The following is a 25,043-nucleotide window of genomic DNA, read 5'->3' on the forward strand; positions in this document are numbered from 1 at the left end:
TTACATAAAATAAATGATAAAAACAAGTTAGCTAATGATTAGGTAGGATGCAATAGAATGATACAATCAACAAATTAAACAATAAAATAAGACTAAAATTCATAGGTCTTTCGGTCGTCTCAAATGCTCCCTATCGAAATTTTACAGAACGTCGTTTGAAAATAAAAGTAAATCGAAAGGTTATTCATCCACACTTGATCATGAATATTTGTCTGTCATCGTCGCGAATATTTCCAGTCTAAAACGACCTCATCTAGCAAATAGACAAACTCAGTTTAAGCAAATGTTATTATTTTAACTTTTATTTCAAAAACAGTATTAATCATATAGTAGTAGTACTGTATAGACGATGTTGTGTTTAAAATGTGTAAAAACAATATTTTACTATACAAATATTTATACCATTTCAAATTCGACAGGCCTATCATTCATTAAAAAGCCTTAATTAAAATCAGTATAAAAATAATTATTGACAAAATATTAATACTGTATATATTTCGAAAATAAATGCAGCTTTTTCGTTGGATAATTATTCTTGCGAACCAATAACAATTACCTTTAATTTTACACTTTCTACATTTTACAATTCTACAAACATTTTAAATATCAAACCTTACCTAATATGATAGTGATGTTGGTCTATTTCATGCCTAGCTTACCTGGATAAACCAACATTGGCCTAATTTCCTTTCACAAGAGCACATAAATTAAAAAACACCCACATCACTCCATATTTCCTGTGGTATACCACCATACTAACATACCACCACCATCACCATTCCTGATGGTGTGTTTAATGAAGGTTATGTATTTGAATTGCAAGGGTTTTCTCAAAGAAAATTTTGGCTAATGATTGTTGATCCAAGTAAAGTTGGCATGAAATAAACAAATAAAAAAGAGTATATGATGGTAATAAGAAGAATATCTATCAACCCTGAGACTATAACAATTAGGTTACAAATTAAATAACAATTACGGTATATCTTTATTTTATTTTTTTACTCTTTTCCACCTTTAACCTTTTTCAAGCCTAACTATAGTAGTACTGTATAAGATATAATATTATAATAAATTAATAATAGGTCTATTTATAATTAATTACATTATTCTAAATTTACCAAACAATAAGTTTTATATTTATGTGTCAATTTAATAATAGACTCACCAGGGATAAATAATAATAGAATTACTGCAACCAAAGAACTTTTAAATGGAATTTTATATTTTTATGCTTTTTTATTTCAGATTTTTGGTGTGAGGACCTATAACAATGTGGTTCCGTGTTCTCTAACAGTGCTCAAGTTTGTCGTGACAACACAATTTATATTTTTTAGTGTAATTATTCTTGATACTTTTTGCCTTTCTGTCTGTATGACTTAATGTAGAAATTGGAAAACAGAACCACCATGGAAAAACAATATAAAAACACAGCAATGTTAAAACCAGTTGGAAAGCCACACTCTACTGTCATGTTGTAACCAGTATGAAATATAAGTCCAAAGAATTGAACCTGAAAGAAAGATTTAAATATTATGTTTTATTTTATCGTTAACAGCTATAAATTCATTATTCTTCTCAATAGACCATATTTAGAACTAGGTTTATATAGCTGCATTAAGCACTGTGGATTGCCATAAAAGGACACTCAGTCCTTTTATAGGAAGACAAGACAGTGACATCCTTCAATTATGATTGTACATGTACTTACCAATTGTAACTGTGTCATGTACCTCTTCCACCACAAGTACTTTTGCATATGTGGTCCAATTGCTGATAACGCATAGTAAGAGTACATAACAATATGTACAAAACTGTTCAACATACCTATGAAGAAGGCTAGTAAACGAAAAACATATCATTATGTTAATGCTTTAAGAATTCCTGAAATCTTAAGGTACATAAATGTTCCAGTTTTAGAAAATGGTTCAATATGTTGTAATTTTCCTGTTAAATGTTAACAGTGAAGAAAAAAAAATCATATGGAAAGTTTAAGTGACTCTTTTTATTTGGAATTCAAGCTGCCTCATTCCTCACTTATAGAAACAGTTGATAGATCTTGACCAAACAAGAATTGTGACAAGACTATTTTAAGAAATATATAATATATAATATATAAACATTAATTCTAAACCGCCCGGTGATATACTGAAATTTAATTACCGTATTTCAGTATATCACCGGGCGGTTTAGAATTAATGTTCTTTGCCTGTTGTGTTTATATATATAAAAGTATCTCTTCGGAGATCCCGCCTCGTGAATAAAAATACTGAAAGATGAGGGCGTATCAATTTGATCTCTGTTGCGCGTGCGTACAACTGAGGACTAGTGGTCTAATGGTTAGGACATCTGCATATCAAGCAGGCGGTCCGAGTTCGAGTCTCGGTTGGGGCGACTTTTTCTCATTCTCACAGATTTCCTCATCTTTATCGTTTCAAATTAATATATAATATATATATATATAATAGGAAATATGAGTTTGTAAAAGATTTGAAAATTCTCATATGTGAAAAAATCAGGACTGATAACATCTGTTGACCTTCGACCTACCTTGACCTCCAGCGACATATTTGACACCAAGCCACCAATTGACAACCATCGAGCTGTGGTGATAGACATGTAGAAATGTCACCTGGTTATCCTTCTTACGTAAAATAAAAAAGACAGTGTCTAACAATTCAATGACTTTAGAGAAGAAAAACCACCAGCAAACTCGTGTCATCTACAAGAAAAAAAAAAGATGGATTAACTAGCAACTTATCCATCACTGAAGTAGGAACTTAACACATAGGAGAAGAATGTACAATAATACAGAGTTCTCAAGTACTATGGAAACCCACGGCAAAATGTAATAATTATGGACAAATCACCGACATGACGAATAGGAGTGCTTCCTGGGTTTTTCCCATAAGAGTTAAAATATAGCATGGTGGCTATTAATTTCAATTTAATTTATTCCACACAATATAATAACATACATACAGGATAATAAATGCAATGAAGTAATCATGTGGGGGAGGGTCATATAAGTCAGAAAGACCCACCCCAAGATATAATATTGAATACGAATACGAAAAAGAATTTTTTAAAAATATACATAAAACTAATAATATAATAAATAAAAGAAAACAATATTATCCGATCTTAACTGGTCTTATAAAATTTATATATTTAATGTTCATCATATCTTGAAAGTAAATAGTTCTTGTATACTAATTTAATTTTTCCTGATGCACTAAGCAACTACAATGCACTGTCAAGTCAGAAAATCATTCTACACATGCTCCGAAGCAGGATCACTGTTTGACGTGATGCGTAAAAAAAGTACAATTTTCTATATTTTATAGAATCAACAATTTGACAGAAATTAAATTTAGCAAGTTGAGAACTCTGCCAGCTGCAGGAACTTACCCTCATAGCAAGAGGCGAAGTAGAATAGTCTACTGTCTGGCAACGGTAACTATAGTTTCCCAATAAGGAGGTGATTAGAAACTGAAAATGGAAAAATAAAAAACCATGTAAAATAAAAGGTTACTCGATCACAATGACCTTTCGGTCTTTTCTATCTATCATAATATATGGTCTATACAGTAGTAGACACAACGTGGAGATGGACAGTAGAAAAAGAGAGAACAGAGTTGGGATGGAAATCATGGAACCTAGCCAAGCCTGTGGCCAGGGACCGGATGTATTGGCGGAGGAATCTTGCAGCCTTATGGGCCAAAGGGCCCAAAGAGGATAGGTGAGGTGAGGTGAACAGTAGCAGACAGTTTAGGGTCAATGGTCAAAAAGTCACTTTCGATTGTTTAAACAACCAAATGTTTTAAATTGTTTTACGCATCTTTAATTATTGATTATTTTATTTGTTCACATTATGGATTTCACTTACCTCTTTAAACATATAAATTGATAAAATCACAAGCATAAAATTGTACACTAATAAAGTAGATTTCAGATTATATGGTTCTCTGTTCTTCATGAACTTTGGTCCAAGCCATACAAATAAGAGGTATGCTATAATAAAGGCCATGGCTGGCCATGGTGTAGCCATCAAAAGCCAATCCTCTACCCGGTCATCTATAAAAACAAAACAACACAGTGGTTATTATTGGCTCTTAGTAATTATTTAGTACTGTATGTTTAAAAAGAAGAAATGTTTATGATGGGAGCAACAATAAACATGCCGATTCGGTGTTGGGCTGGCAATAGCAATAATTTATCAGTGAAACAAGTAATCCTTTACGTTCAACTCTGTGTCACGGTCTGATAAACTACTATCTCCTTCATCTCCTTTCTTGAAATGAAAATCATTATTTCAGTCACATATCATCTTTATACTGCAATTAGAACTCCTCCTCTGGAACACCTCTATTCAGGTAGCATTAAGGAGACACTTTCGCATGACACATGAGACATTTTGCTGGATCCTAAAGATGTCCCCTTAACAGGGGTTCTACTGTCAAGATTGATTATTTTTGTACAAGACAGTACATTATTTTAATTGCAATTTAGTATACATACATACCTGCTACATCTTTCATCCAGTCATAGAATTCTGTTATCCTTCTCACTGCAACTGCCATTATGTTCTTAAAATTTCAAAATACTTTAGAAGGGCATAAATAAAAAATCTGTAATATAGAGTACTGTATTGATAAGTTCTCAGAGTAGCTACTGCAGTGAACTATTGGACATTAAGCTATTGCATGAAAAGGGATAAAAACTTGGTATCCACTACAATGGATCTTAAAATGCCTGTGCATCGGCTTAAAGTGGATTAATACTAGAGCTTTTGTCAAATACTACAATACAAGTAGTTTCCATGCATGATGCACTCAAATGATGCATAGCAACAATGATATATAGTATACAAATAATGTTTAAACAGTACTATTAAACGATCGTTTAATAGTGCGTACTATTGCACGCCATGTGACCCACAATCGTCCAATCAAATGACAGGAATTTACTTAGGTGTTATATAATATAATATATAGAATAATAAAATGAAGCTAAACAAATCTGACATTCAGCATTTTTTGTGGTTTCACAGTGTATGCAAATATCATGTTGGAAATATGAGTGTTACTCTACAATTAAAAACACAAATGACTACATTTCTATCGTAGGCTAGCATATGAACTGAGAAATAGATTATTAAAACCTGTTTTAATAATTATTGAAAAATAAATTATATAAAGTCGACCTGTTAGGTCTAGGGTTATGTACTTGACATACCGATGTCTGTTAAAAATAATAACTTGTGATGAAGATCACGCTCACTACCAATGCTGTGAATATATGGACCAGGACCAGTGACCATTAAGATTATTAATTATGCTGAACATAAGGCCTATAAGACTTCATTGTCATTCAGCATCTGATGCATGCAGCATGCGGGTGAGTTTTTTAACTGGGTTACACCACAGGTCAAATGATAATCGAACCCTGTTTTTTTTTAGCTGCTGTGGTGTGTGTTTGGTCCAGTATTGTGGTTCGCTGTTGTTCATTGATTGGGGGTTCGCTGTAGTTCTTTGGTGTTCATGGGGGCGTTGCTAGCTGTGGTTCATTGGATTGGGGTAATTGTCGGACCCACACCCCTGCCGCCAGAGTTTAAGGCATCAGTTGTATAGACCCAGGGCCTAGCCTAGGCTAGCTACTCAAACCAAACTCAGTCCACTACCTAAAAAATGCCTACTTACTCAACAATACAAAGGGGTACGGTAAGCTAGGCCTGACCTTCAGTGATATTTAATAGATTTCTAAGAAAAGGAACTGTACTAAAATGTTCAATACCGTCTAAAAGTATTCTTACTAACCATTTACTGGAATAAAAATTTAAGAAATGTAAAAATTAAGGAATATCAGGATGCCGATAGATCAAGAGACACATCCATAAAAAAGTCCAGGTCGCAAAAGGTCACGTCCAGGTCTCTTCTGTTCCTCTGTGCGTTCATGCATGACAAATTGACCTTTGGAAAAAAAGTTTCCACCACCACCACGTTTTTTCCCCTACGACGGCCAAAACCACACCCGCGCCGCCGCCACCACCACCGCACAGTAGGCCTAATCATGAATTCTCTTTTACAGTGGTGGGATAACGTAATTACTGAATATGCAGGTAAATTTGCGTAATTTTTATTAGGCCTAGCTAGGGCCTAGCTAGGCCTACTACTGTACTACTACTAGTAGTACTACTAGCCTAGCTAGGCTAGGCCTAGTTCTCGACTCCCGGCCTGCTATACTACTACTAGCTAGGGCCTAGGCCTAGCCTATACTAAACCCTAGGCTAGGCCTAGTATTAAGCAGGTCCAAATTTAAACCGTGTGAAAGGTGGCGCTAGGCGCTTTGGAATACTGATCTCAAAACCACACACACCCTTTGTTGTGGGTAAGGCATGACAACAAACAAATTCAAAGTACAATTTTGAAACATAAATTTTGTATAGTTTTCCTATACAGAATGTTTTGACCTTTTTTTCATTGACATTTTACTAATTTCCTTTTTAGTCTAGGACCTGGGTCAGATTTGTATGCATTTAATTTAGGAGAGAATTCCTCAACTGTTATAGGATAATTTGACCCCAACGAACAACATGGAATGTGTGCCAAATTCGCTATCCGGGGCGAACATGCCCAAAATCGGGGTCAAAGGTTAAAAATGTGTGGTTCTTATATCTCGACAACCACTTGTCGTACAGATTTGCTTTTGGTGTCAAATTGTTCAGAATATACATATTTATATTCGATCTAACACAACTTTTAGCGAAAAAATGACCAGAAATGCTTTTACTGACCTTTGACCCAAAAATGACCAAAAAACACATTTTTGGGTTAAATTATTTTTTTAAATGCCAATGGACAAACTGTATGGTATCAAATGAAAGCATACACAATATGCTACCCATCTTGTATTGAAAATGTTTAATTATGAAGCTAATTGTATGGAAAATGTGCATATTTTGATTACTTTTATACAAAATATGAATATTTGTATTAAGTTTATTTATATAATATTAAATAATTTAAGTGTTTGGAAAAACTATTTGGTATCAAATGAAAGTCCATAAAATATTCTATCCATTGCTACCCAACATGTATTAAAAATCTGTAATTATGATGCTAATTTTGTTAAAAATGTACATATTTTATTATTTTTTTTTAAAAAAATGAGTATATTAAATAGTGTAAATTTATTTTGGTTTATTTTTTATATTAAATAATTCAAGTGTTCTTTTGGTGTCAAATCGTTCAGAATATACATATTTATATTCAGTCTAACACAACTTTTTTTAGCGAAAAAATTACCGCAAATGCTTTTACTGACCTTTGACCCAAAAATGACCAAAAAACACATTTTCGGGTTAAATTATTCTTTAAAATGCCAATGGATAAACTGTATGGTATTAAATGAAAGCATAAACAATATGCTACCCATTGCTACCCAACTTGTATTGACAATTTTAATTATGAAGCTAATTGTATGGAAATGTGCATATTTTGATTACTTTTATACAAAAAATGAATATTTGGTAGCGTAATTTTTATATTTATTTATATAATATTAAATAATTTAAGTGTTTGAAAAACTATTTGGTATCAAATGAAAGCCCATAAAATATTCTATCCATTGCTATCCAACTTGTATTAAAAATCTGTAATTATAATGCTAATTTTGTTAAAAATATGCATATTTTATTGTTTTTGTGCAAAAATGAGTATATTAAATAGTGTAAATTTAGTTTGGTTTATTTATATTAAATAATTCAAGTGTTTGGAAGATCTTGGTAAGTTTACCAAGCATTTTGATCCAATTTTTACTGTTTTATCACTTTTAGATATTAATTATTTTGTATTTTTTTATATCTAGGCTGATGGTAGTTACTTTGTCCAATATGCTAAATTTATTGGATATTTTACGTATTGGTGGCCATATTGGATTTGACACCCTTAAGCTTTGTTAGAAAAATGGCAACATATATTTGTTATTACTTTACAAGAGAAACTAAATCAGCTAGAATTTTGCTTTTAACAAAAAATGACACAAAATTAAACAGTATTATATGTAGAGTATTTTGATATTATATCATTTTGATAGACCAACGGGTTCCGGAGATTTGGGTGCCATTTTGAAATTGCATTGAAAATCTGTAATTATGAATAATGATGTAGATTTTTTTTTTTTAATTTGCATATTTTATTAATTTTTGACAAAAATGAGTATTTTAAATAGTGTAAATTGATTTTAGTTTATTTATAATGATTAAATTATTAAAGTGTTTAGGAGATCTATTTTGGTATTAAATAAAAGCCCATAAAATAGTCTATCTATTGCTACCCAACTTGTATTGAAAATCTAATTATGATAGTTTCAAAAAAATGTGCATATTTTATTAATTTTTGACAAAAATGAGTACTGTATAAGTTAAAATTATAAAGCTTTTTTAGAAAATGTGTTATACAGTTAGTGTAAATATATTTTGGTTTATTATACATTTAATTCTAGTGTTTTAAATAACTATTTGGTATCATAAAACATGCTACCTAGTACATACAGATTATCCAATATGTATTGAAAATGAATCATTTTTTGGAAAATATAGAGTTATATAATATTATAAATAAACCAAAATAAATTTACACTACTTATTACTGTATACTCATTTTTGTCAAAAAGAATATTTTCAAAAAAGTTGTAATGAAATATTTTCAATACAAGTTAGGTACCAATTGATAGTATATTGTATGGGATTTTATTTTTTATACCAAATATAACACTAGAATTATTTAAACCAAAATAAATTTACACTAATTTATACTCATTTTTGTCTAAAGTTAATAAAATATGCACATTTTCCAAAAATAACATCACATATTTAAAGATTTTCAATACAAGTTGGGTAGCTATGGATAGCATATTTTATGCTTTGTGTTTTTGATACCAAATATGTCTTCCAAACATTTGAATTATTTAATATCATAAATAAACCAAAATAAATTTACACTATCTAGTATTCTCATTTTTTAAAAAAAATAATAAAATATGTACATTTTAAACAAAATTAGCATCATAATTACAGATTTTTAATACAAGTTGGATAGCAATGGATAGAATATTTTATGGACTTTCATTTGATACCAAATAGTTTTTTCAAACAATTAAATTATTTAATATAATATAAATAAACATAACAATTACGCTACCAAATATTCATATTTTGTATAAAAGTTATCAAAATATGCACATTTTCCATACAATTAGCTTCATAATTAAGCATTTACAATACAAGGTGGGTAGCAATGGGTAGCATATTGTGTATGCTTTCATTTGATACCATACCGTATGTCCATTGGCATTTTAAAGAATAATTTAACCCGAAAATGTGTTTTTGGTCATTTTTGGGTCAAAGGTCAGTAAAAGCATTTCCGGTAATTTTTTCGCTAAAAAAAGTTGTGTTAGACCGAATATAAATATGTATATTCTGAACCATTTGACACCAAAAGAACACTTGAATTATTTAATATTATAAATAAACCAAAATAAATTTACACTATTTAATATACTCATTTTTGTAAAAAAATAATAAAATATGTACATTTTAAACAAAATTAGCATCATAATTACAGATTTTTATTACAAGTTGGGTAGCAATGGATAGAATAATTTATGGGCTTTCATTTGATACCAAATAGTTTTTCCAAACACTTGAATTAGTTAATATTATATAAATAAACATAACAATTACGCTACCAAATATTCATTTTTTGTATAAAAATAATCAAAATATGCACATTTTCCATAAAATTAGCTTCATAATTAAAATATTTCAATACAAGTTGGGTAGCAATGGGTACCATATTGTGTACGCTTTCATTTGATACCATACAGTTTGTCCATTGGCATTTTAAAGAATAATTTAACCCAAAAATGTGTTTTTTGGTCATTTTTGGGTCAAAGGTCAGTAAAAGCATTTCCGGTCATTTTTTCGCTAAAAGTTGTGTTATATCGAATATAAATATGTATATTCTGAACAATTTGACACCAAAAGCAAATCTGTACGACAAGTGGTTGTCAAGATATAATAACCACACATTTTTAACCTTTGACCCCGATTTTGGGCATGTTCGCCCCGGATAGCGAATTTGGCACACATTCCATGTTGTTCGTTGGGGTCAAATTATCCTATAACAGTTGAGATATTCTCTCCTAAATTAAATGCATACAAATCTGACCCAGGTCCTAGACTATTTAATATTATTGTAACTTTTTTTTCAGTTTCAGGTTTCTTTGAAAATTTTACAAAAAATATATGCACATGCATATGAAAGAAGATGTATCAAATTCTTTTTGAGTTTGACAAAATTTGTTTCTTAACTAATATAAATTTATAATTTTATAAAGAAATGTATTAAGCTGTGAATATACAAAAAAAGAACAATTATTATGTACAAAAAAATTTAATTTGTTACTACAGATCCTAGAGTTAGTGACTGGTCTTTAATGAGTAGTCCAATACCAGGTACTATTATGGTGATCATCTACTTGTTTGTTGTTTGGATTGGACCAATTCTGATGGCCAGCAGAAAACCTTACCTTCTAAAGAATGTTCTGTTGGTGTATAACATGGCAATGGTTGGCTTGTCTGGCTATCTTCTATATGAGGTTAGTTCATAATGTGCCTGATCTTCATTTCATATTTATTTAAAAAGCTTAACTCTTCACTCACGTTTTGTGGAAAAATCCCAGCACAAATTTTATTAATTATATAATATTATTGTTTAATTGATAAATGAAATTTAAAAATTTCAGTTTTTAATGTCTGGTTGGTTGACGGGATATACTTTAGGATGTCAGCCTGTAGATTACTCCAATACTCCAAAAGCTTTAAGGGTAAGTAAGTTATAATAAATGCATGGTTTCAGAAACTTTAAGACTATAAATAAATTATTCTGTACCTGTGTTTTTCCTGCATTTTTAATTTGTACCTTCGTTCTTTGGTTGCCTTGCGCCACCGGCTCTGAATCTAGACAGTGTTTTGTTTGTTTAAATTGGCACACAAACCATTTTACTGTTTAATATTCCTGACAGTTCATTGAAGAAAACAGTTTTTTAGTAGTTAAGTCAACATAGCTTCTAATAATAATATGTGTAGTAACTTTATTCTATTTGTATAAATATCTGTATCCGCGGTGTAACGTACAAACACAATCGCGTACGTTGGTTAATGCTGTATTATATTGTATTTATTTTTGTACTATTATTATATTATAATTTTTATTTTTTTTTTTGGATTATATCTTTCAGATGGCAAGGTGTTGCTGGTTGTTTTATGTTTCCAAATATATAGAAATGCTTGATACAGTGAGTGTGTGCTAATTTTAGTATTTTTAAAATATCTTTCTGTATTTCCACATATAATGTAAATAATGTTGTATAATGTAATATAAATAACACATAATAGTTAAATGGCAAAGAGAAGTCAGATTAAAATATTCCTTCCTTTAAGTTATTCCATAGCGAAGTTTCAGAGACAAGTGATTTTATTATAAGTTTGTAAATTTTATCCATTGATTCCTTTTATTTTTAAACATTGTTTCAGATATTCTTTATCCTAAGAAAGAAGAATAACCAGGTTTCGTTTCTGCATGTATTCCATCACGCTATCATGCCATTTAGCTGGTGGTTTGGTGTTAAATTTGTTGCAGGTTGGTTAAAAAACTAGGAATATCGATTACTTTCTTTATTTTTATTCTTTCGTTTAGCACTTTCAGTACTCAGTGGGACATCAAAAATTGTTTGTTATATAACTTCTGCCAGTTTTTTCCATAACTTATCAGTAAATGACACTTGAATATAGACGTGAACGTTCTTGCCTTATTCAACTAATCAAAATGGTCCATGTTTATAAAAATTTAAATCCAAATGATTACTTTATATTTAATAAGGAACACAAGGCCATAACTTCAAAATTCTTAAAGCAACATACTAGGACAATGTACAGAAAAACGTTTTTCTCATATTTCATTTTCAAAAAATGGAACAATTTACCGCCCATTACAGTAAATTCTAAGTCAATTAATGAGTTTAAAACACAACTAGAAAGAGACTACCACCAGAGAGAGCCCAACAAACAATAAGAAGAGTTTTTTTCTGTTGTCTTGGTCAATTTATTCGGTTTTCTTTTCTTATTTTACATCAACATTTTCATTTTTACACTTGTGCAAACAGCGCATAGAGACTATTTGTATCTTGCGCTATATAAATTTAAACCCATTAAAACCCATTAAAAGCGAAAGCTTAAGAAGACTCTAACATCAAATGAAATGAAATCGGTACACAAATGTTTGCCATTATTCCAATAACAAGGCTAGTAAACGATTCTAGTAGATGACAAACCATTTTTTTATATCACATCCGCCACAGTATTTTACAGGCAGTGAAGGTTTTTACTTTCACCTCTGTAAACTAATTTGAAGTTTTAATTATTTATTAGTTTTATATTGCTGTGAACTCAGTAGTTACCATACAGCCAGATGCTAAAGATTATTCTTTTTGAGTTAACATACTTTTTTTATATCTTTTTAGGTGGATTTGGTACTTTCCATGCAACAATGAACTCTTTTATACATTTTATGATGTACATATACTACGGATTTGCCGCATTGGGTCCAGCTTTTCAACGCTTTCTATGGTGGAAACGTTACATGACCACAATGCAGCTGGTAAACAATATCTCTATTCATTTTATACACTGAATCTTTCATATAATCAACAAATTCTTTCACTATATTTATTTTAAATAGACTATTTATCCTACAATTTAATGAATATATAATTTGGCATTTAAGGTAACTCTTTCCAATATTTGTTACCCGTGGGCTGGGCCAAAACATTATCCTTGGTTTTCAGTTGAGTTGACAATATAGTACTATATGCTTTGTGACATGTCGTTGCGTATCCCAATAGCCTTCTTGTTTGTGTTATGCAGACAGGAGCAACAGCATTCCGTCTAAAGCATAATGACAGCATGACTCACTTTTATATCACTTTTAATTTATTTAGGGTGATTAAAATGAACGACTGGTTTCTGTAGAGGACCAAGTACAGTATAACACTAGTGCCATTATATGAACATCTTCATTAACACTAAGCTTTCCTTTTAATTTCAGATTCAGTTTATTTTATCGATGGTACATAGTTCACAGCTTTTCTTTATCGACTGCAAGTATCCAAAGGTGTTTGCGTGGGTCATCGGACTCTACGGATTTATATTCTTCATCCTTTTCATGGATTTTTATATCAAGGCTTATTCCAAATCAAATAAAAGCAAACATCACAGTCAAAATGGAAATTCTCATTTTAAACATAAAGAAAATTAATATATTCTAAAAGTCCTTAATTTATTCATTTGTACTTATATGTTTTTCATGGGAATAATTACTGTTTCAATGTTTGACTAAATGTTTATAATTGTCATTTTAGAATAATAAATTCTTATGCATCTTGTTTGCCAGTAGCCTACACTTTTCTCTCTCAGATCGCATTTTGTCTTTTCATAATTTGTCGTAATTGTTACAGGTAGTATTTTGATATCTTGTTTTATAATTTAAAATATTTATTGTCTGTTTATAATTATACAATATTTAAATATTGGTTTAAACTAATATGTTTATATTATATCTTAAATTATAAAATAAAAATTGATATATTATAATGAATCATGGACAATTGTGCAAAAAATAGTAATAATTTTGTATTGTTTAAATTCATTTTTGTACTGTATACTATAATGAAATATTAAATTATGAAATTGTTATTCAAGTAGAATATACAGTGGATAAGAAAGAAATAACATATTTAATAATAGTCAATAAAGTGGTGGTAATACTGTAATAATAATACAGTAGTAGTGAGTAGAGAAAGATCTACAAAAATTAATTATTAAAGGACCTGTTCCAGCACGGTTCCGACAAATCCAATCGAACGTCAATTTTTCGTTTTTTTACGCGCCACGCGCATATCGATTGGCGCATAGCCACGTGGAGCGTCATAAAAAAGAAACATTTATGTTCGATTGCCGGAACAGGTGTGAAAGACCCTTAAAGGTGTATAACAAATAAATGGTAGTGGTAGTAGGAAACTGAGAGAATTTCATGCAAGTACTGAATTATGTACTGTACGCATCTGTTATGATCCTGAATGAAATGACTGGCAGAATGCAGTGTTTTTAGCAATTAATTTACATTAAAATTTTGTAATTATTCCTGTAATAACTGTTGGTAAATTACTGTATACACAAAAAAAAATGCATCTGAATTTCATGAAAATGATAACATGATGATGTGTTTGTGTATTTTAAGTAGCCTAAGACCCACTACATTTTTCTTGCATAAAGCCAAAATCTCAAACTTCCCCATGAAACAAATTAGGGTCCTTATTATGTTCCCCCACACTTAATAGTATAAGCAAATCGCATATGGCGTAGTTTTCAGAAATATCCCCTGCAATTTTAAGTAATTTGTACTTATTTATATTTATTTCACCGATTCTTACATGTTTTCATGTATGAAATGTGGGCTTGCAATAAATGAAAAATGCAGCTTTAATATGAATAAACAATATAATTATTTTAACCTGAGTTTAGTTATTTTTGTTAATCTGAGAGTGGTTATAAAGCAATACATAGCCATGAAATTGGTAGAGGTTTAAAGCTTGCCTCTGCTGGTGGATGAAGTCTAGGAAAAGGAGGTTGTTTGTACTTTAAAGAAAGCATCGATTTCAGATGAGTAGAGGGTTACCCTCCTGGCCTTCGTAAATTCAGCAGCCCTGGGGCCTGCTGTTCCGCTTAGTATCGCCATGGTAGCCAGGATTCAGAATTGATAGGTGTACATGAGCTAGTGATATTAAACAATATTCTGTAAATGATGAAACGTGTACAATTCTCAGGTTTTTTATGTGGTTAGCTAAACAAATACCAGTATCCAGCACTATTGCCCTGATTTAATAGAGGAAAAAACACTTAATATTTTAAACTCTTTGTAACGATTGAAATTTTATTCAATTAACACACAACTGTTTGATGAATGAAAATCATTCACTTAAACCACATCAAACTCAACTGTGACTACTGTATAATATTGCTGCAGAGCATTCCGTAATCTTTTATCTTTCAAATAATTCTTTCCACACATGTACAGTATTTTTTAACTCGGTCAAGTTCCTGGAAAATGTGGAAGCTTTTATGATGACCAGGAGAAATCATCATCAAATCATCTGTATTTATCATGTATCATTTTTTTGTTTTATGATTAGGTAAATAGGTAATCCTGTGTAAAATAAATTCAGTCTTTATTAATTATTTAACCCTTCAATTCTTCTTTTTCAGCTCTTATTCTCTTCCTTTTAGCTCGCTCTAACAACCGTTTTTCTCTCTCAAATTCCTTCATTCGTATAACAAAGCTGAAAAGACAAGAAATAACAAATTTAGTTATCATTGGGTTGGAGAAATGTATGGAATAAAAACACACTTTTTCAATTGTCACGCAGCATGCAAAGAAAGATTACACACACTGTACCATCATATGCTACATCAATACCTCATCATGGATATTCTTATGACATCATTTAAACGTGGTGTGTGCTTGGCCAGCGGTTAGATTTGGGAGTGCTTTGAATTCAGGAAAATTGAGGAATACTCATTTTAAAAGAGACAGTTATTATTATATTAAAAGTTGTTTATCTATCAAAAATAACACTTACTCATCAAATTCGCACTGATCATATTCATGTTTGGCATGTTCACAATGAAAACCTAATGGAAACTGATCACGACGGCATTTCCGATAAGATATTAAAAGATGAGCACAATAATCTCGGTCTTTCCAATTCAGATTTGCATTATTCATTTCTTCTTCTGTTGCAACCATCACTGTAGTGTAATGACAACAAATTTTTAGATAATAATTTACTTAAGCGAAATAATTTCAACCAATTATTAAATTACATGTCAATTTTGAGGTTGCTGCTGGTGTGTGGCTTGAGTAAAGGGTGAGCCCCATGCCAGATGCGCAAGATGTGTATTTAATTTTAATATTTAGGAATTTAGAGAAAAAGCACATACACAGTAAGTCTCACACACCTGGGGGGTGAGGTTCATGTTTTTTTACTGAGAATCAGACTGAAGCTCTCACACCACACACAGACCTGAATTTTTTTTTTCCAGCAATCTCAATCTTTTTTAAAAAAATTACTTCAAAAGAACTTAAAAACCAACTTTTTGTTGAGTATGTTAAAAAGTTGGCCAGGACAATTCTGGCCCCTTTTTTTTTTAGTGTGCAAGGATTTCAATATATTTATTAAATATTATTATTAATAATATGCCTAGGCCTAGCCTAGGCCTGAAAGGCTAGGCCCTAGGGCTTATTCTACACAATTTTAATTTAAATTAAAAAAAAATTAAATTAAATATTAAATTGGGTTAGGCAGCTAGGCCTATACTATAGAGTAAAAAGCGCTGCACGTGTAGTGTACACTATACTAACTAGGTAGACCTAGGCCCTAGTACTAGGCCCCCCTTTTTCTCCAGGATTGCCAGCAGAGACCAGGCGGCCTAGATTAGCCCCAGACTAGGCTAGAGAGAGGAGTGTGAGTGACCACTAGGCCTATCCAAAAATACCTCGTTCTTCTCTTCCATCAGGAAACCCATAAAGAGGATCAAAAGTCGGGTCAGCTCCTAGCGTCGGCGCCGTATCAGGATGTATGAAATAGTGAGAGACATAATGTCCCATCTTGAATACTTATATACTTTTATTTTCTTCAGAAAGTTAGGCCTCCATACAATGACTTATAAAAAGCGTAACAGAGACGGTTTTGACCGGTCTTCTTATTGGTCCACTGCACATAGTCTCGGCGCTAGCGATTTTCGCTCGAGCTTCTTACAAATAAAAAAATATTACGACGCATGGGGGCGGCATTACAGTTTTTCATCAGATCGGGGCGGGAGAGAGCTCTGTAGCCGTATTTACCATTTTCACTTAAGCAAAATCTCCTATCTAAGTGAGTTGAGTGAAATACTTAATATTTAATATATGATGAAATTAGATCTCGGATCGTTTTATTTATTTTTATTTTCTTCTTATTTTTATGTTCCATTGAGATCCAGCCACTGATACCACCAACAGCATTGTCATTTTTTCACTAAAGCCCGTTGGTGAAAATGACCCGTTCTATTATCATGTCTGTATGGGCACATCACATTTTTTTGTCACATAAAGTTTGATAGTGTAGACAAAGCTTTACAGAACCTCATATACCGGAATGGTGATAGAATATTCTCTGTAGGCCTATATTCCTCCCCTGCACATAATTCTGTGAAAAAAAGAATTTTAATTTGCCTTTGGATATATTTTATAATTTATAAATAAACATTCTTTAATTGCATAGCCACTATAATTAGTTAATCTAGTTATTAATCACTGTAAACTATAACGTGAAGAAAAATGATACAAGGCCAGTGTACCGTCCAGAGAAGATAATATTTTCACTGATTTCACTCCTGGTTGAGATACAATGTTTGCTTATGGAACAAATTGCAACAAAGCTATACAACTGACAAAAAGATATGGTAAAATGTTTAAAATACTGTTTAAAACGGTTAATTAGAGACCAACTCTACTAAAGACCACTAAAACCCGGGTCCCAAAAAGGGGTATGTAGTATGTTTACGCGCATGATTATTGTTGACAACAACTCACTACTAATGTCCCCATTAGCGTCCCATATGTGATCAAAATCTGTCAAATAATTCTACGAAAAAAAGGGGGAGGAGCCAGCGCGCGAAAGCATGCTTTTTGTCACAAGATTACATAATTTGTTTAGGCCTAGATCATTACAAAGCAGTTTTTTACCGTGCCGGTTTATTACTGCTATTCCATACGTTAGTGTTGTAAGCTTCACAATTATGGTAAGTTATATGGCTAGTAAAATTAAGCCTAGGCTAGACTAGATTAAAATTAGATCGCGAGTAAGACTGGGCTAGCCTACTACTAACTAGGCTAGGCCTACTCGACGAGTAGAGTACGGCCTAGCTAGCATCTAGTACTACCTATAGTAGGCCTATATGCCTCTAGTCTAGGCCTAGCCTAGAAGTAATCCAGACGCAACGTCTACTCTACGCCTACTGTTAGTATGAGTGAGAAGATCTATATATATTAATTATAATATAAAATAGGCCTAGCTAGGCTAGATGCCTTAAAAAGTGATTACAAAATATATCAGTTTAATATTTCGGCGCTAGTTCCGTTTCGCACCTGTCATTTATTTCGACTCAAAATGTGTTAAATAAATTTATCGAGAGTACCACACCTTAGAATTAGGCCTCAAAAATACTTTTATGAAGGAGATCATACAAAAAGTAACAAATAAATGCTTTAAATTGATGAATATACAGACGTGTTTCTCGCACATCAGTTCCATACGCCATGTTCAATGTTGTTGTTTCTATGGAGCGCCAAAAGAGCAATCATAATAGAGGGCTAAAAACTCAATATAATTCGTATATTTAATGCATTTGTTGGTGAAAATTACGTTCAATTTTAATATATTTTGTCAATGCAACAAAACCCTAGGCCTAAATCAGCATCACTACCTAGCCTAGGCCTAAGACTACGAGGAATATTATTTAGATCATTGGGGTATAAAAACTATAGTACATGTAATATGATGATGAACTTGTCGATTTTCATTCTAAAAGTTAACGAAAACTGCGGAAACCATGTACAGTATCAACAGTAACATTTTTGTTGCATTGACATTGACAAAATATATTAAAATTGAACGTAATTTTCACCAATAAATGCATTAAATATACGCATTATATTGAGTTTTTAGCCCTCTATTATGATTGCTCTTTTGGCGCTCCATAGAAACAACAACATTCAACATGGCGTATGCGAAATTGACGAACCGATGTGCGAGAAACACGTCTGTAAATTCATCAATTTAAAGCATTTATTTGTCACTTTTTAGGTGATCTCCTTCGTAAAACTATTTTTGAGGCCTAATTCTAAGGTGTGGTACTCACGATAAAGGTTCTTAACAAATTTTGAGTCGAAATAAATGACAGGTGCGAAACGGAACTAGCGCCAATATTTCTTTCTGTGAAAAAAGTCAGTATTTGCGTTGTAAACAATTAAAAAAAATAAAAAAAAATGTAACTTTGTCAGAAATTAAAATGACAATATTTGACAGTAAATAAAAAAGCCTGTAATTCCAGATCATTTTGCATTATCTAATTTTGTGACGGTATATTCTTTGCTCCGTACAATGTCATACACATTTGTTTGTTTAACCTCTCTCTCAATGGAATGAACTTCATTAATTAATATGTAACACGTAGTAATGCATGCTTTACTTAGTATAAAATAAATTTACAATAGACTTGGCCCCATATGGTAGTGTACTTAGTATATCTCATAAAGGGGGCTTACCACATCAAATATGATATGGATGATGACCCCATTTAAATGAATACTTTTTGTTTATTTAATATCTCAATTTAAATACTGAACATGTTTAGAAAGGTCAAGAGGTACGTATATAAATCTAAAGTCCAATTTTATTCTTAAAGGTCAGCTAGAAACATGCATGTCAAAATTATTTTGTAAATTATATTTAAAACGTTTTAATAAATTGCACTGAAAACATTTCTTAATGGTAAAATTTTGGTTAAAATCAGTAGTAGTTATATTACGTAATTGTCTATTTTCCAGTAAGTAATATTTTTCAAAATAATTGCGATGACTTTACAGAAACTGAAAATATAGGGCAAGAAATGTTTGTATTGTACAAAAGTAAATTCATGACTTTGATTAAAACCCAGAAATGAAATTTAAGTTACATAATATTTAATACATTGTGTAATTATTTCGTACCAGTACCATACAGTAACATTATTGCAGGCCTTGTCTTTTAAGGTGAGTGAGACTCACCTAACACACTCTTAAACTGCCCTTGAGGAGTGCGATTTACAACACGCCTAAATTTGGTAAACTTCTACACCCGAAAATACAAACAGCACACCTACAGCACCCCTGAATGTATTGAGGAGTGCAATTTGTAGCACACTTATGATTTTCAAAAGACAAGGCCTGTTATTGTGATCTTTAGATGCCTCCTTATGACATTTGTGTACATTTGCATCTATTATAAACTATTTTATTGGATCTACTGTATGGTGCATTGTAAAAGCTTTTTCTAAATCAGCTAAGAATATAATGTGAGTCTCTTAGTTAGTCCATTTAACAACTTAGCAATAATGATGTTCAAATTCTATCAAGTCAAGTATTTTGTTTTGCAGGCACAAGTCATGGATTGGAAGAAAGCAAAGTCAATATATGAATTTTCATTAAATGATATAGATGGCAATGAAGTTAGTTTAGAAAAATACAGGTACAGTATACTAACTCAGTTCATCATGTTAATATCGGAACTATAATGGGAATTGCTGGATGACAACAACAATTTGCAGTAAACCCCACCTACAGTACTTCCACACAGCTCATGCCCCAAGCTCCTGTCCACAATTTTCTAAGAGTGACAAGACACCAATTTAAAACATCACCTGTATCTTAGAATTTTATATACTGTTACCACAATACAATACCAATGTGAATTTAAATTTTCAACATTATTATATAAATGTATTACACACACTGTTTACAAAGTGAAAATTTCACCACCTAAATGTCAATTGAGGTTGGTAAACATAGAAACATTATTTACTTTATTCTCCGTGTTAAACATAGTACTTGGATATAGAACACAGGGGAATAAAATATCATACTCCGATAAACACTGCAGCTCTTGTTGCCATAGCAAGTTTGATTGCATTTTCTGGAACTTTTGGCTTACAAGCTATAGAGCTTCATTGACTCTTTACAAGCCCCAGATTTTTTTGTCGAACAAATAAATGAAATTAAACTTGTTTATTAATATAAGTAAAGGTTGGGTTAATTAACAAGCACATGTTTTCCATTTGATCTGTCAATTATTAACGTAACTGTTTGAACTAAAAATACAAACAAACAGACTTACAGTATACTGAGTGGCTGTTGTTAGATCCTATGAAACTATTTACTAAAAAGCTTTTTTTTTGTTTGATTATTTGCAGGGGTCATGTTTGCTTAATAGTAAACGTTGCCTCTCAATGAGGGTTCACCGTTAAGAACTACACTCAGCTACAAGAATTGCACGCTAAGTATGCTGAGTCAAAAGGTCTTAGAATCCTAGCATTCCCTTGCAACCAATTTGGCAAGCAGGTAATTGATAAAGGAAAAGTAAATATTTGTTTGCACTAGACTTAGTAGAAATTGAACCAAATGGTAACTTTTCCAAAAGCCATGGGTATTAAATTTCAGTTGTTGTTGTGGTTAATTTTACCAAAACCGTTTTACTGGGCAGGCAGTGGTCAGTAAAAATAATAATCATTGGCCTTGGTTAATTTAAAGGAATTGTAACAATGGATTTTTTCTACAGGTAATGTTTATTCATTCAAACAACAGACTCGAGCCTGGTCCAGGCTCAGGTTTCTGAGTGCCCAGTTTTTCCTCAAATCATGAGTCGTAGATTTTATGTTATTGTTAGTCCATTTTTGAATAATTGTTTTATATTTTTAGGAACCGGGAACAAATGCAGAAATTAAGGAATTCGCTACAAGTAAATTTGGTGCTGAATTTGATTTATTTGCAAAGATTGAAGTGAATGGAGATAATGCTGACCCACTTTATAAATATCTTAAAAGCAAGCAAGGTGGAACACTAGGAAGGTTTGTAATAAACACTCATCATTTTTTATTAGCATGGAAATAAAATTAATATTATTATTTATTATTCTGCCATTATCTTCTTATAGTAATCTCAAACATTATTGACTAAAAATAAAGGAATCTTTCATTGAATTTTATACTAAAAGTACTTGATTTCTTTCTTTCTTTTTTCAAAGATGATGTTCTTCCATGCAATTATATAATACATAATTATAAACATTTACTTATTTATTGACATTATCATAATGATTTTTTAATTTCAAATGTTTAAGAGAAATTGTAGAAGTGTAAAAAGATAGGCATCAATAAATATAAAGAACTGTACTGTAAAAGTAATGGACTGTACATCATGTATCCATACATGCAAATCCATATATTTATCATAATTAATTTACTATTTCATTGAGTTATTTTTATTTTACAAGGTTTTTATTAGATCATTACTTTAAAATGCGCATAACATATTATTTCTTGCAATACTCAAGGATTGCTAGGTTTACAGCAATACATTATAGTTCATAGGAATGTGCATATTACAAAAAAAAATAAAATGTATTTATTATCATATATATCTTTACTATATCCATAAACAATATAAATAACTAAAAAAAATGGGGGTGCGTATGCAGGCATGCATACTACCATTCATTGTGCTGGTTTTAATGGGCACAGCATCCACATGCATGCACACACACATATACATACCCAATGTAGTTAATTGCGTTTCCGTAGAATTCTATTTCTGTAAATTTAACCTTGATAGTACTTCACTCCTTTTAAAAAGAGGTCATTCCTATATACATATATTATAGAATTACGATGTGAATAATCTTCTGAACAACATTACTTTACTAAATTGCAACCTTTTTTTCTCATTTCAGTTCAATAAAATGGAATTTCACCAAGGTAAGCTGATTTTTTTTTAAATTTAATGTTGGATTTTCAATGTCTGTGTAAATATGCTTGGCCTTCTAACTCATGACCAACTTGAGTTTTCGCATCACCAAAATAACATTACAATAATTAGTCTTCACCAACAAGACATATTGATTAGCTACAACATGACATGGTCTTTTCTACCTAATGTAGTAGTCCATTTACCAACATTTTTGGTACGTTTTTCTTGTAGTTCCTTATAAATAAAGAAGGTATTCCAGTAAAACGATATGGACCAACGACTTCTCCACAAGTAAGTAATAATAATATTAATAATATCCTGGATTTATGTAGCGCCTAATGTTGTAAAACTTCTAAGCGCTGAACATTATTACCCAGTACTTAACATTGCAGTTAAAATATTTATAATTGACAGATTTAGTAAAGTAGTCTGATGCAGGTACAGTATAGGATACATCCAAACAATCTTTTTATAAAGCTATTATTATTAATTGTGTATAACTAGCAAGAGGCATAGAAATGTCTCAGAATGTTGTTAGTGCAAAAGTTAAATGGCCGGGGTTGTCTGAAAATCAATTTTTAGTTTAATTTGGCCACACAACTTCCATCCATGATGGCAGCTTCATAATGTGAGTCTCTTAGTCCAAAAGTATTTTCTATCTTTTTTAATTGTCAATTTGTGATCAATATGATTATTTCTAGTCATTTTAAATAAATATATCTATAAAAAAATATTTTTTAAATCTCTTTTCAGAGCTGTGCGAAAGACTTCAGTAAATACTGGTGATAGTGGTAGCAGTTTTAAAGAAAGGGTATCGGCATACAGGTTGTGTGTCCATGTGATGTGTAATCTTGCAACACTTTATGACGGTCGACTCCTAAACCGCACTAGCGGTGGTGTTGACCTGACAATTGCGTGCTTGTGTTTGTATGGTTGCTCTTACAAGGTCACATAACCTTATACGTTGATAACTCCTTCGTATCTGCTTTTAAGTTTTAATTAAATGTTTTCTTCAATATCATGTTTTAATCAACTCATATTTTAATTTTTATAGAGATTTTTAGGGTAAGCTATGAAATAGTGAATTTGAAGTTGTATTTTAAATAGTTAGTTTAATTTTCCGTCCAATCTAACAGTCATTGGTGGGAATACAAACTGTAAAATAAAATAAATGTATCAATTGATTTGCTGTTGACAAACACTGCTAACTTTTAGAAATAAGACAAGTTGATTCTAAGGCAGAATGTTTAGGAAACTTCTAATAAAACTATTCGGTTTTGGAATTCAGAACAATGGATGACTCTCTGAACTCACCACATTGTTTTGGTTGTGTATGAACTGTTATTGTATAGTATTATGTCACATTACACAGTGATAATGATTTTGAAATTAATTACCAGTATTACTATTAATAATTCATTTGCTATCAACATTTTATTATTTAGATATTTTGAAATATGAATAATACCAAAAATACCTTTTTCAATGTGCAATTTCTTACTAACAGTGAATGTATTTAATCAAAACGTTATTTAATTGAAGCATAGAGCAACAAAACAGATGAAATAATCTGACTTACATATTTTACCAAGAACTAATTCATTTCATTGCAATTCTTAGAAAATTAATCTTCCAAAACTACACTGCATATTTCATAACTTCTTGTTTTCAATACTGTAGGTTAATTAGGTAACTGACTGATTTTTAATAAATGCTTACTGTATACAGTACAGTAGTATCATTGATTTATGATCTGAAAAATACTGGTTTTCAATAAACTGCAATGAGATTCACATCAAATTGTATTTGTTTAATTTCTAATATTTGTTTGACACTAACCAGGAGCATATTTCTCCATTTTATAACCCACCATAAGAAAATAATTATTCTGATATATAATGTATATTTATTTATACTGTATATTTATTTATATATTGCATTGCATCAAGCACTTTAGTAATCAAGTTTACTACATACTTTATGCCTTTTTTATAGATTGTTTGTATGTGCCTATGGAAAGTTCTTTTTGTTCATTATGTACACAGCGACTTATGACAAATGACTTGTGACAAATGAAGAAATTCTAAAAATCAAACTTTTTTCAGAGAGATGTAATAAGCCGGCTTATTACATCTCTCTGAAAAAAGTTCGATTTTCCTGACGTGGTGGGCGCTATACAATTTTTTATTTTACTATTAAAGATTTTACTTTCTTTTTTTATGAGGGCGTTGTTCATAAAATCATTTTTAAAAAGCGTTCCATATTTTCGATCGATTATTCGATTTGTCACTACTTCGATCGTCACACATGGCGCGCATGGCAACA

General features: G+C 31.2%; 4 protein-coding genes across 6 annotated transcripts in view; 2 read left to right on the forward strand and 2 right to left on the reverse strand.

The window, feature by feature from the left end:
* The window catches only part of LOC144844716 (NADH dehydrogenase [ubiquinone] 1 beta subcomplex subunit 7-like), a 141,667-nt gene extending 124,733 nt beyond the window's left edge, over positions 1 to 16,934 (reverse strand). The window contains exons 1-3 of one of the 2 annotated variants that reach the window (XM_078701748.1): positions 16,673 to 16,934; positions 15,757 to 15,925; positions 15,329 to 15,456 (exon numbers count right to left, since the gene is read on the reverse strand). In XM_078701748.1, coding sequence (XP_078557874.1) covers positions 15,357 to 15,456; positions 15,757 to 15,925; positions 16,673 to 16,784 — 381 coding nt within the window. In that variant the 5' untranslated portion in view covers positions 16,785 to 16,934 and the 3' untranslated portion in view covers positions 15,329 to 15,356. Of the gene's footprint in view, positions 1 to 15,029; positions 15,457 to 15,756; positions 15,926 to 16,672 lie in introns of those variants that run through there. The other variant, XM_078701746.1, reaches the window with a different exon arrangement.
* On the reverse strand, positions 347 to 6,063 carry LOC144845512 (very long chain fatty acid elongase 4-like). Of its 2 annotated transcripts, none has more exons than XM_078702901.1 (7): positions 5,817 to 6,063; positions 4,523 to 4,628; positions 3,887 to 4,074; positions 3,409 to 3,489; positions 2,548 to 2,719; positions 1,709 to 1,836; positions 347 to 1,510 (listed from the first exon to the last, which is right to left on the reverse strand). In XM_078702901.1, exons 2-7 carry the CDS (start codon positions 4,578 to 4,580, stop codon positions 1,340 to 1,342), a joined length of 798 nt encoding a protein of 265 aa, XP_078559027.1. In that variant the 5' UTR covers positions 4,581 to 4,628; positions 5,817 to 6,063; the 3' UTR covers positions 347 to 1,339. The 2 variants fall into 2 exon arrangements, with proteins under 2 accessions (XP_078559027.1, XP_078559026.1); XM_078702900.1 differs by having other exon boundaries at positions 4,523 to 4,586; positions 5,794 to 6,063.
* Positions 5,982 to 13,725, forward strand: LOC144845511 (very long chain fatty acid elongase 7-like). The gene is made up of 7 exons (XM_078702899.1): positions 5,982 to 6,118; positions 10,472 to 10,659; positions 10,807 to 10,887; positions 11,302 to 11,358; positions 11,597 to 11,702; positions 12,583 to 12,719; positions 13,167 to 13,725. The coding sequence occupies exons 1-7, from the start codon at positions 6,070 to 6,072 to the stop codon at positions 13,374 to 13,376; spliced, it is 828 nt and encodes a 275-aa protein (XP_078559025.1). The 5' UTR covers positions 5,982 to 6,069; the 3' UTR covers positions 13,377 to 13,725.
* An 886-nt stretch (positions 16,935 to 17,820) lies between the features above and the next one.
* Positions 17,821 to 24,518, forward strand: LOC144845530 (glutathione peroxidase-like). Its single transcript, XM_078702921.1, has 7 exons — positions 17,821 to 17,959; positions 20,354 to 20,445; positions 21,167 to 21,314; positions 21,672 to 21,820; positions 22,702 to 22,726; positions 22,950 to 23,009; positions 23,472 to 24,518. Exons 1-7 carry the CDS (start codon positions 17,840 to 17,842, stop codon positions 23,502 to 23,504), a joined length of 627 nt encoding a protein of 208 aa, XP_078559047.1. The 5' UTR covers positions 17,821 to 17,839; the 3' UTR covers positions 23,505 to 24,518.
* The last annotated feature ends 525 nt before the right edge of the window (positions 24,519 to 25,043 follow it).

The sequence above is a fragment of the Antedon bifida genome, chromosome 6 (genome assembly GCF_963402885.1).
Source record: "Antedon bifida chromosome 6, ecAntBifi1.1, whole genome shotgun sequence".
NCBI lineage: Eukaryota > Metazoa > Echinodermata > Crinoidea > Comatulida > Antedonidae > Antedon > Antedon bifida.

Bases quoted from the DNA above. Each gene is read 5' to 3' on its own strand.
- LOC144845511 (XM_078702899.1), top strand. From the start codon at position 6,070: ATGAATTCTCTTTTACAGTGGTGGGATAACGTAATTACTGAATATGCA. The intron at 11,359-11,596 runs GTGAGTGTGTGC...ACATTGTTTCAG, and splicing joins ATATAGAAATGCTTGATACA to ATATTCTTTATCCTAAGAAA. The intron at 11,703-12,582 runs GTTGGTTAAAAA...ATATCTTTTTAG, and splicing joins TGGTGTTAAATTTGTTGCAG to GTGGATTTGGTACTTTCCAT.
- LOC144845512 (XM_078702901.1), bottom strand. From the start codon at position 4,580: ATGGCAGTTGCAGTGAGAAGGATAACAGAATTCTATGACTGGATGAAA. The intron at 3,490-3,886 runs GTAAGTGAAATC...TTCCATTTTCAG, and splicing joins CAATTTATATGTTTAAAGAG to TTTCTAATCACCTCCTTATT. The intron at 1,511-1,708 runs GTAAGTACATGT...TCTTTCTTTCAG, and splicing joins ACATGACACAGTTACAATTG to GTTCAATTCTTTGGACTTAT.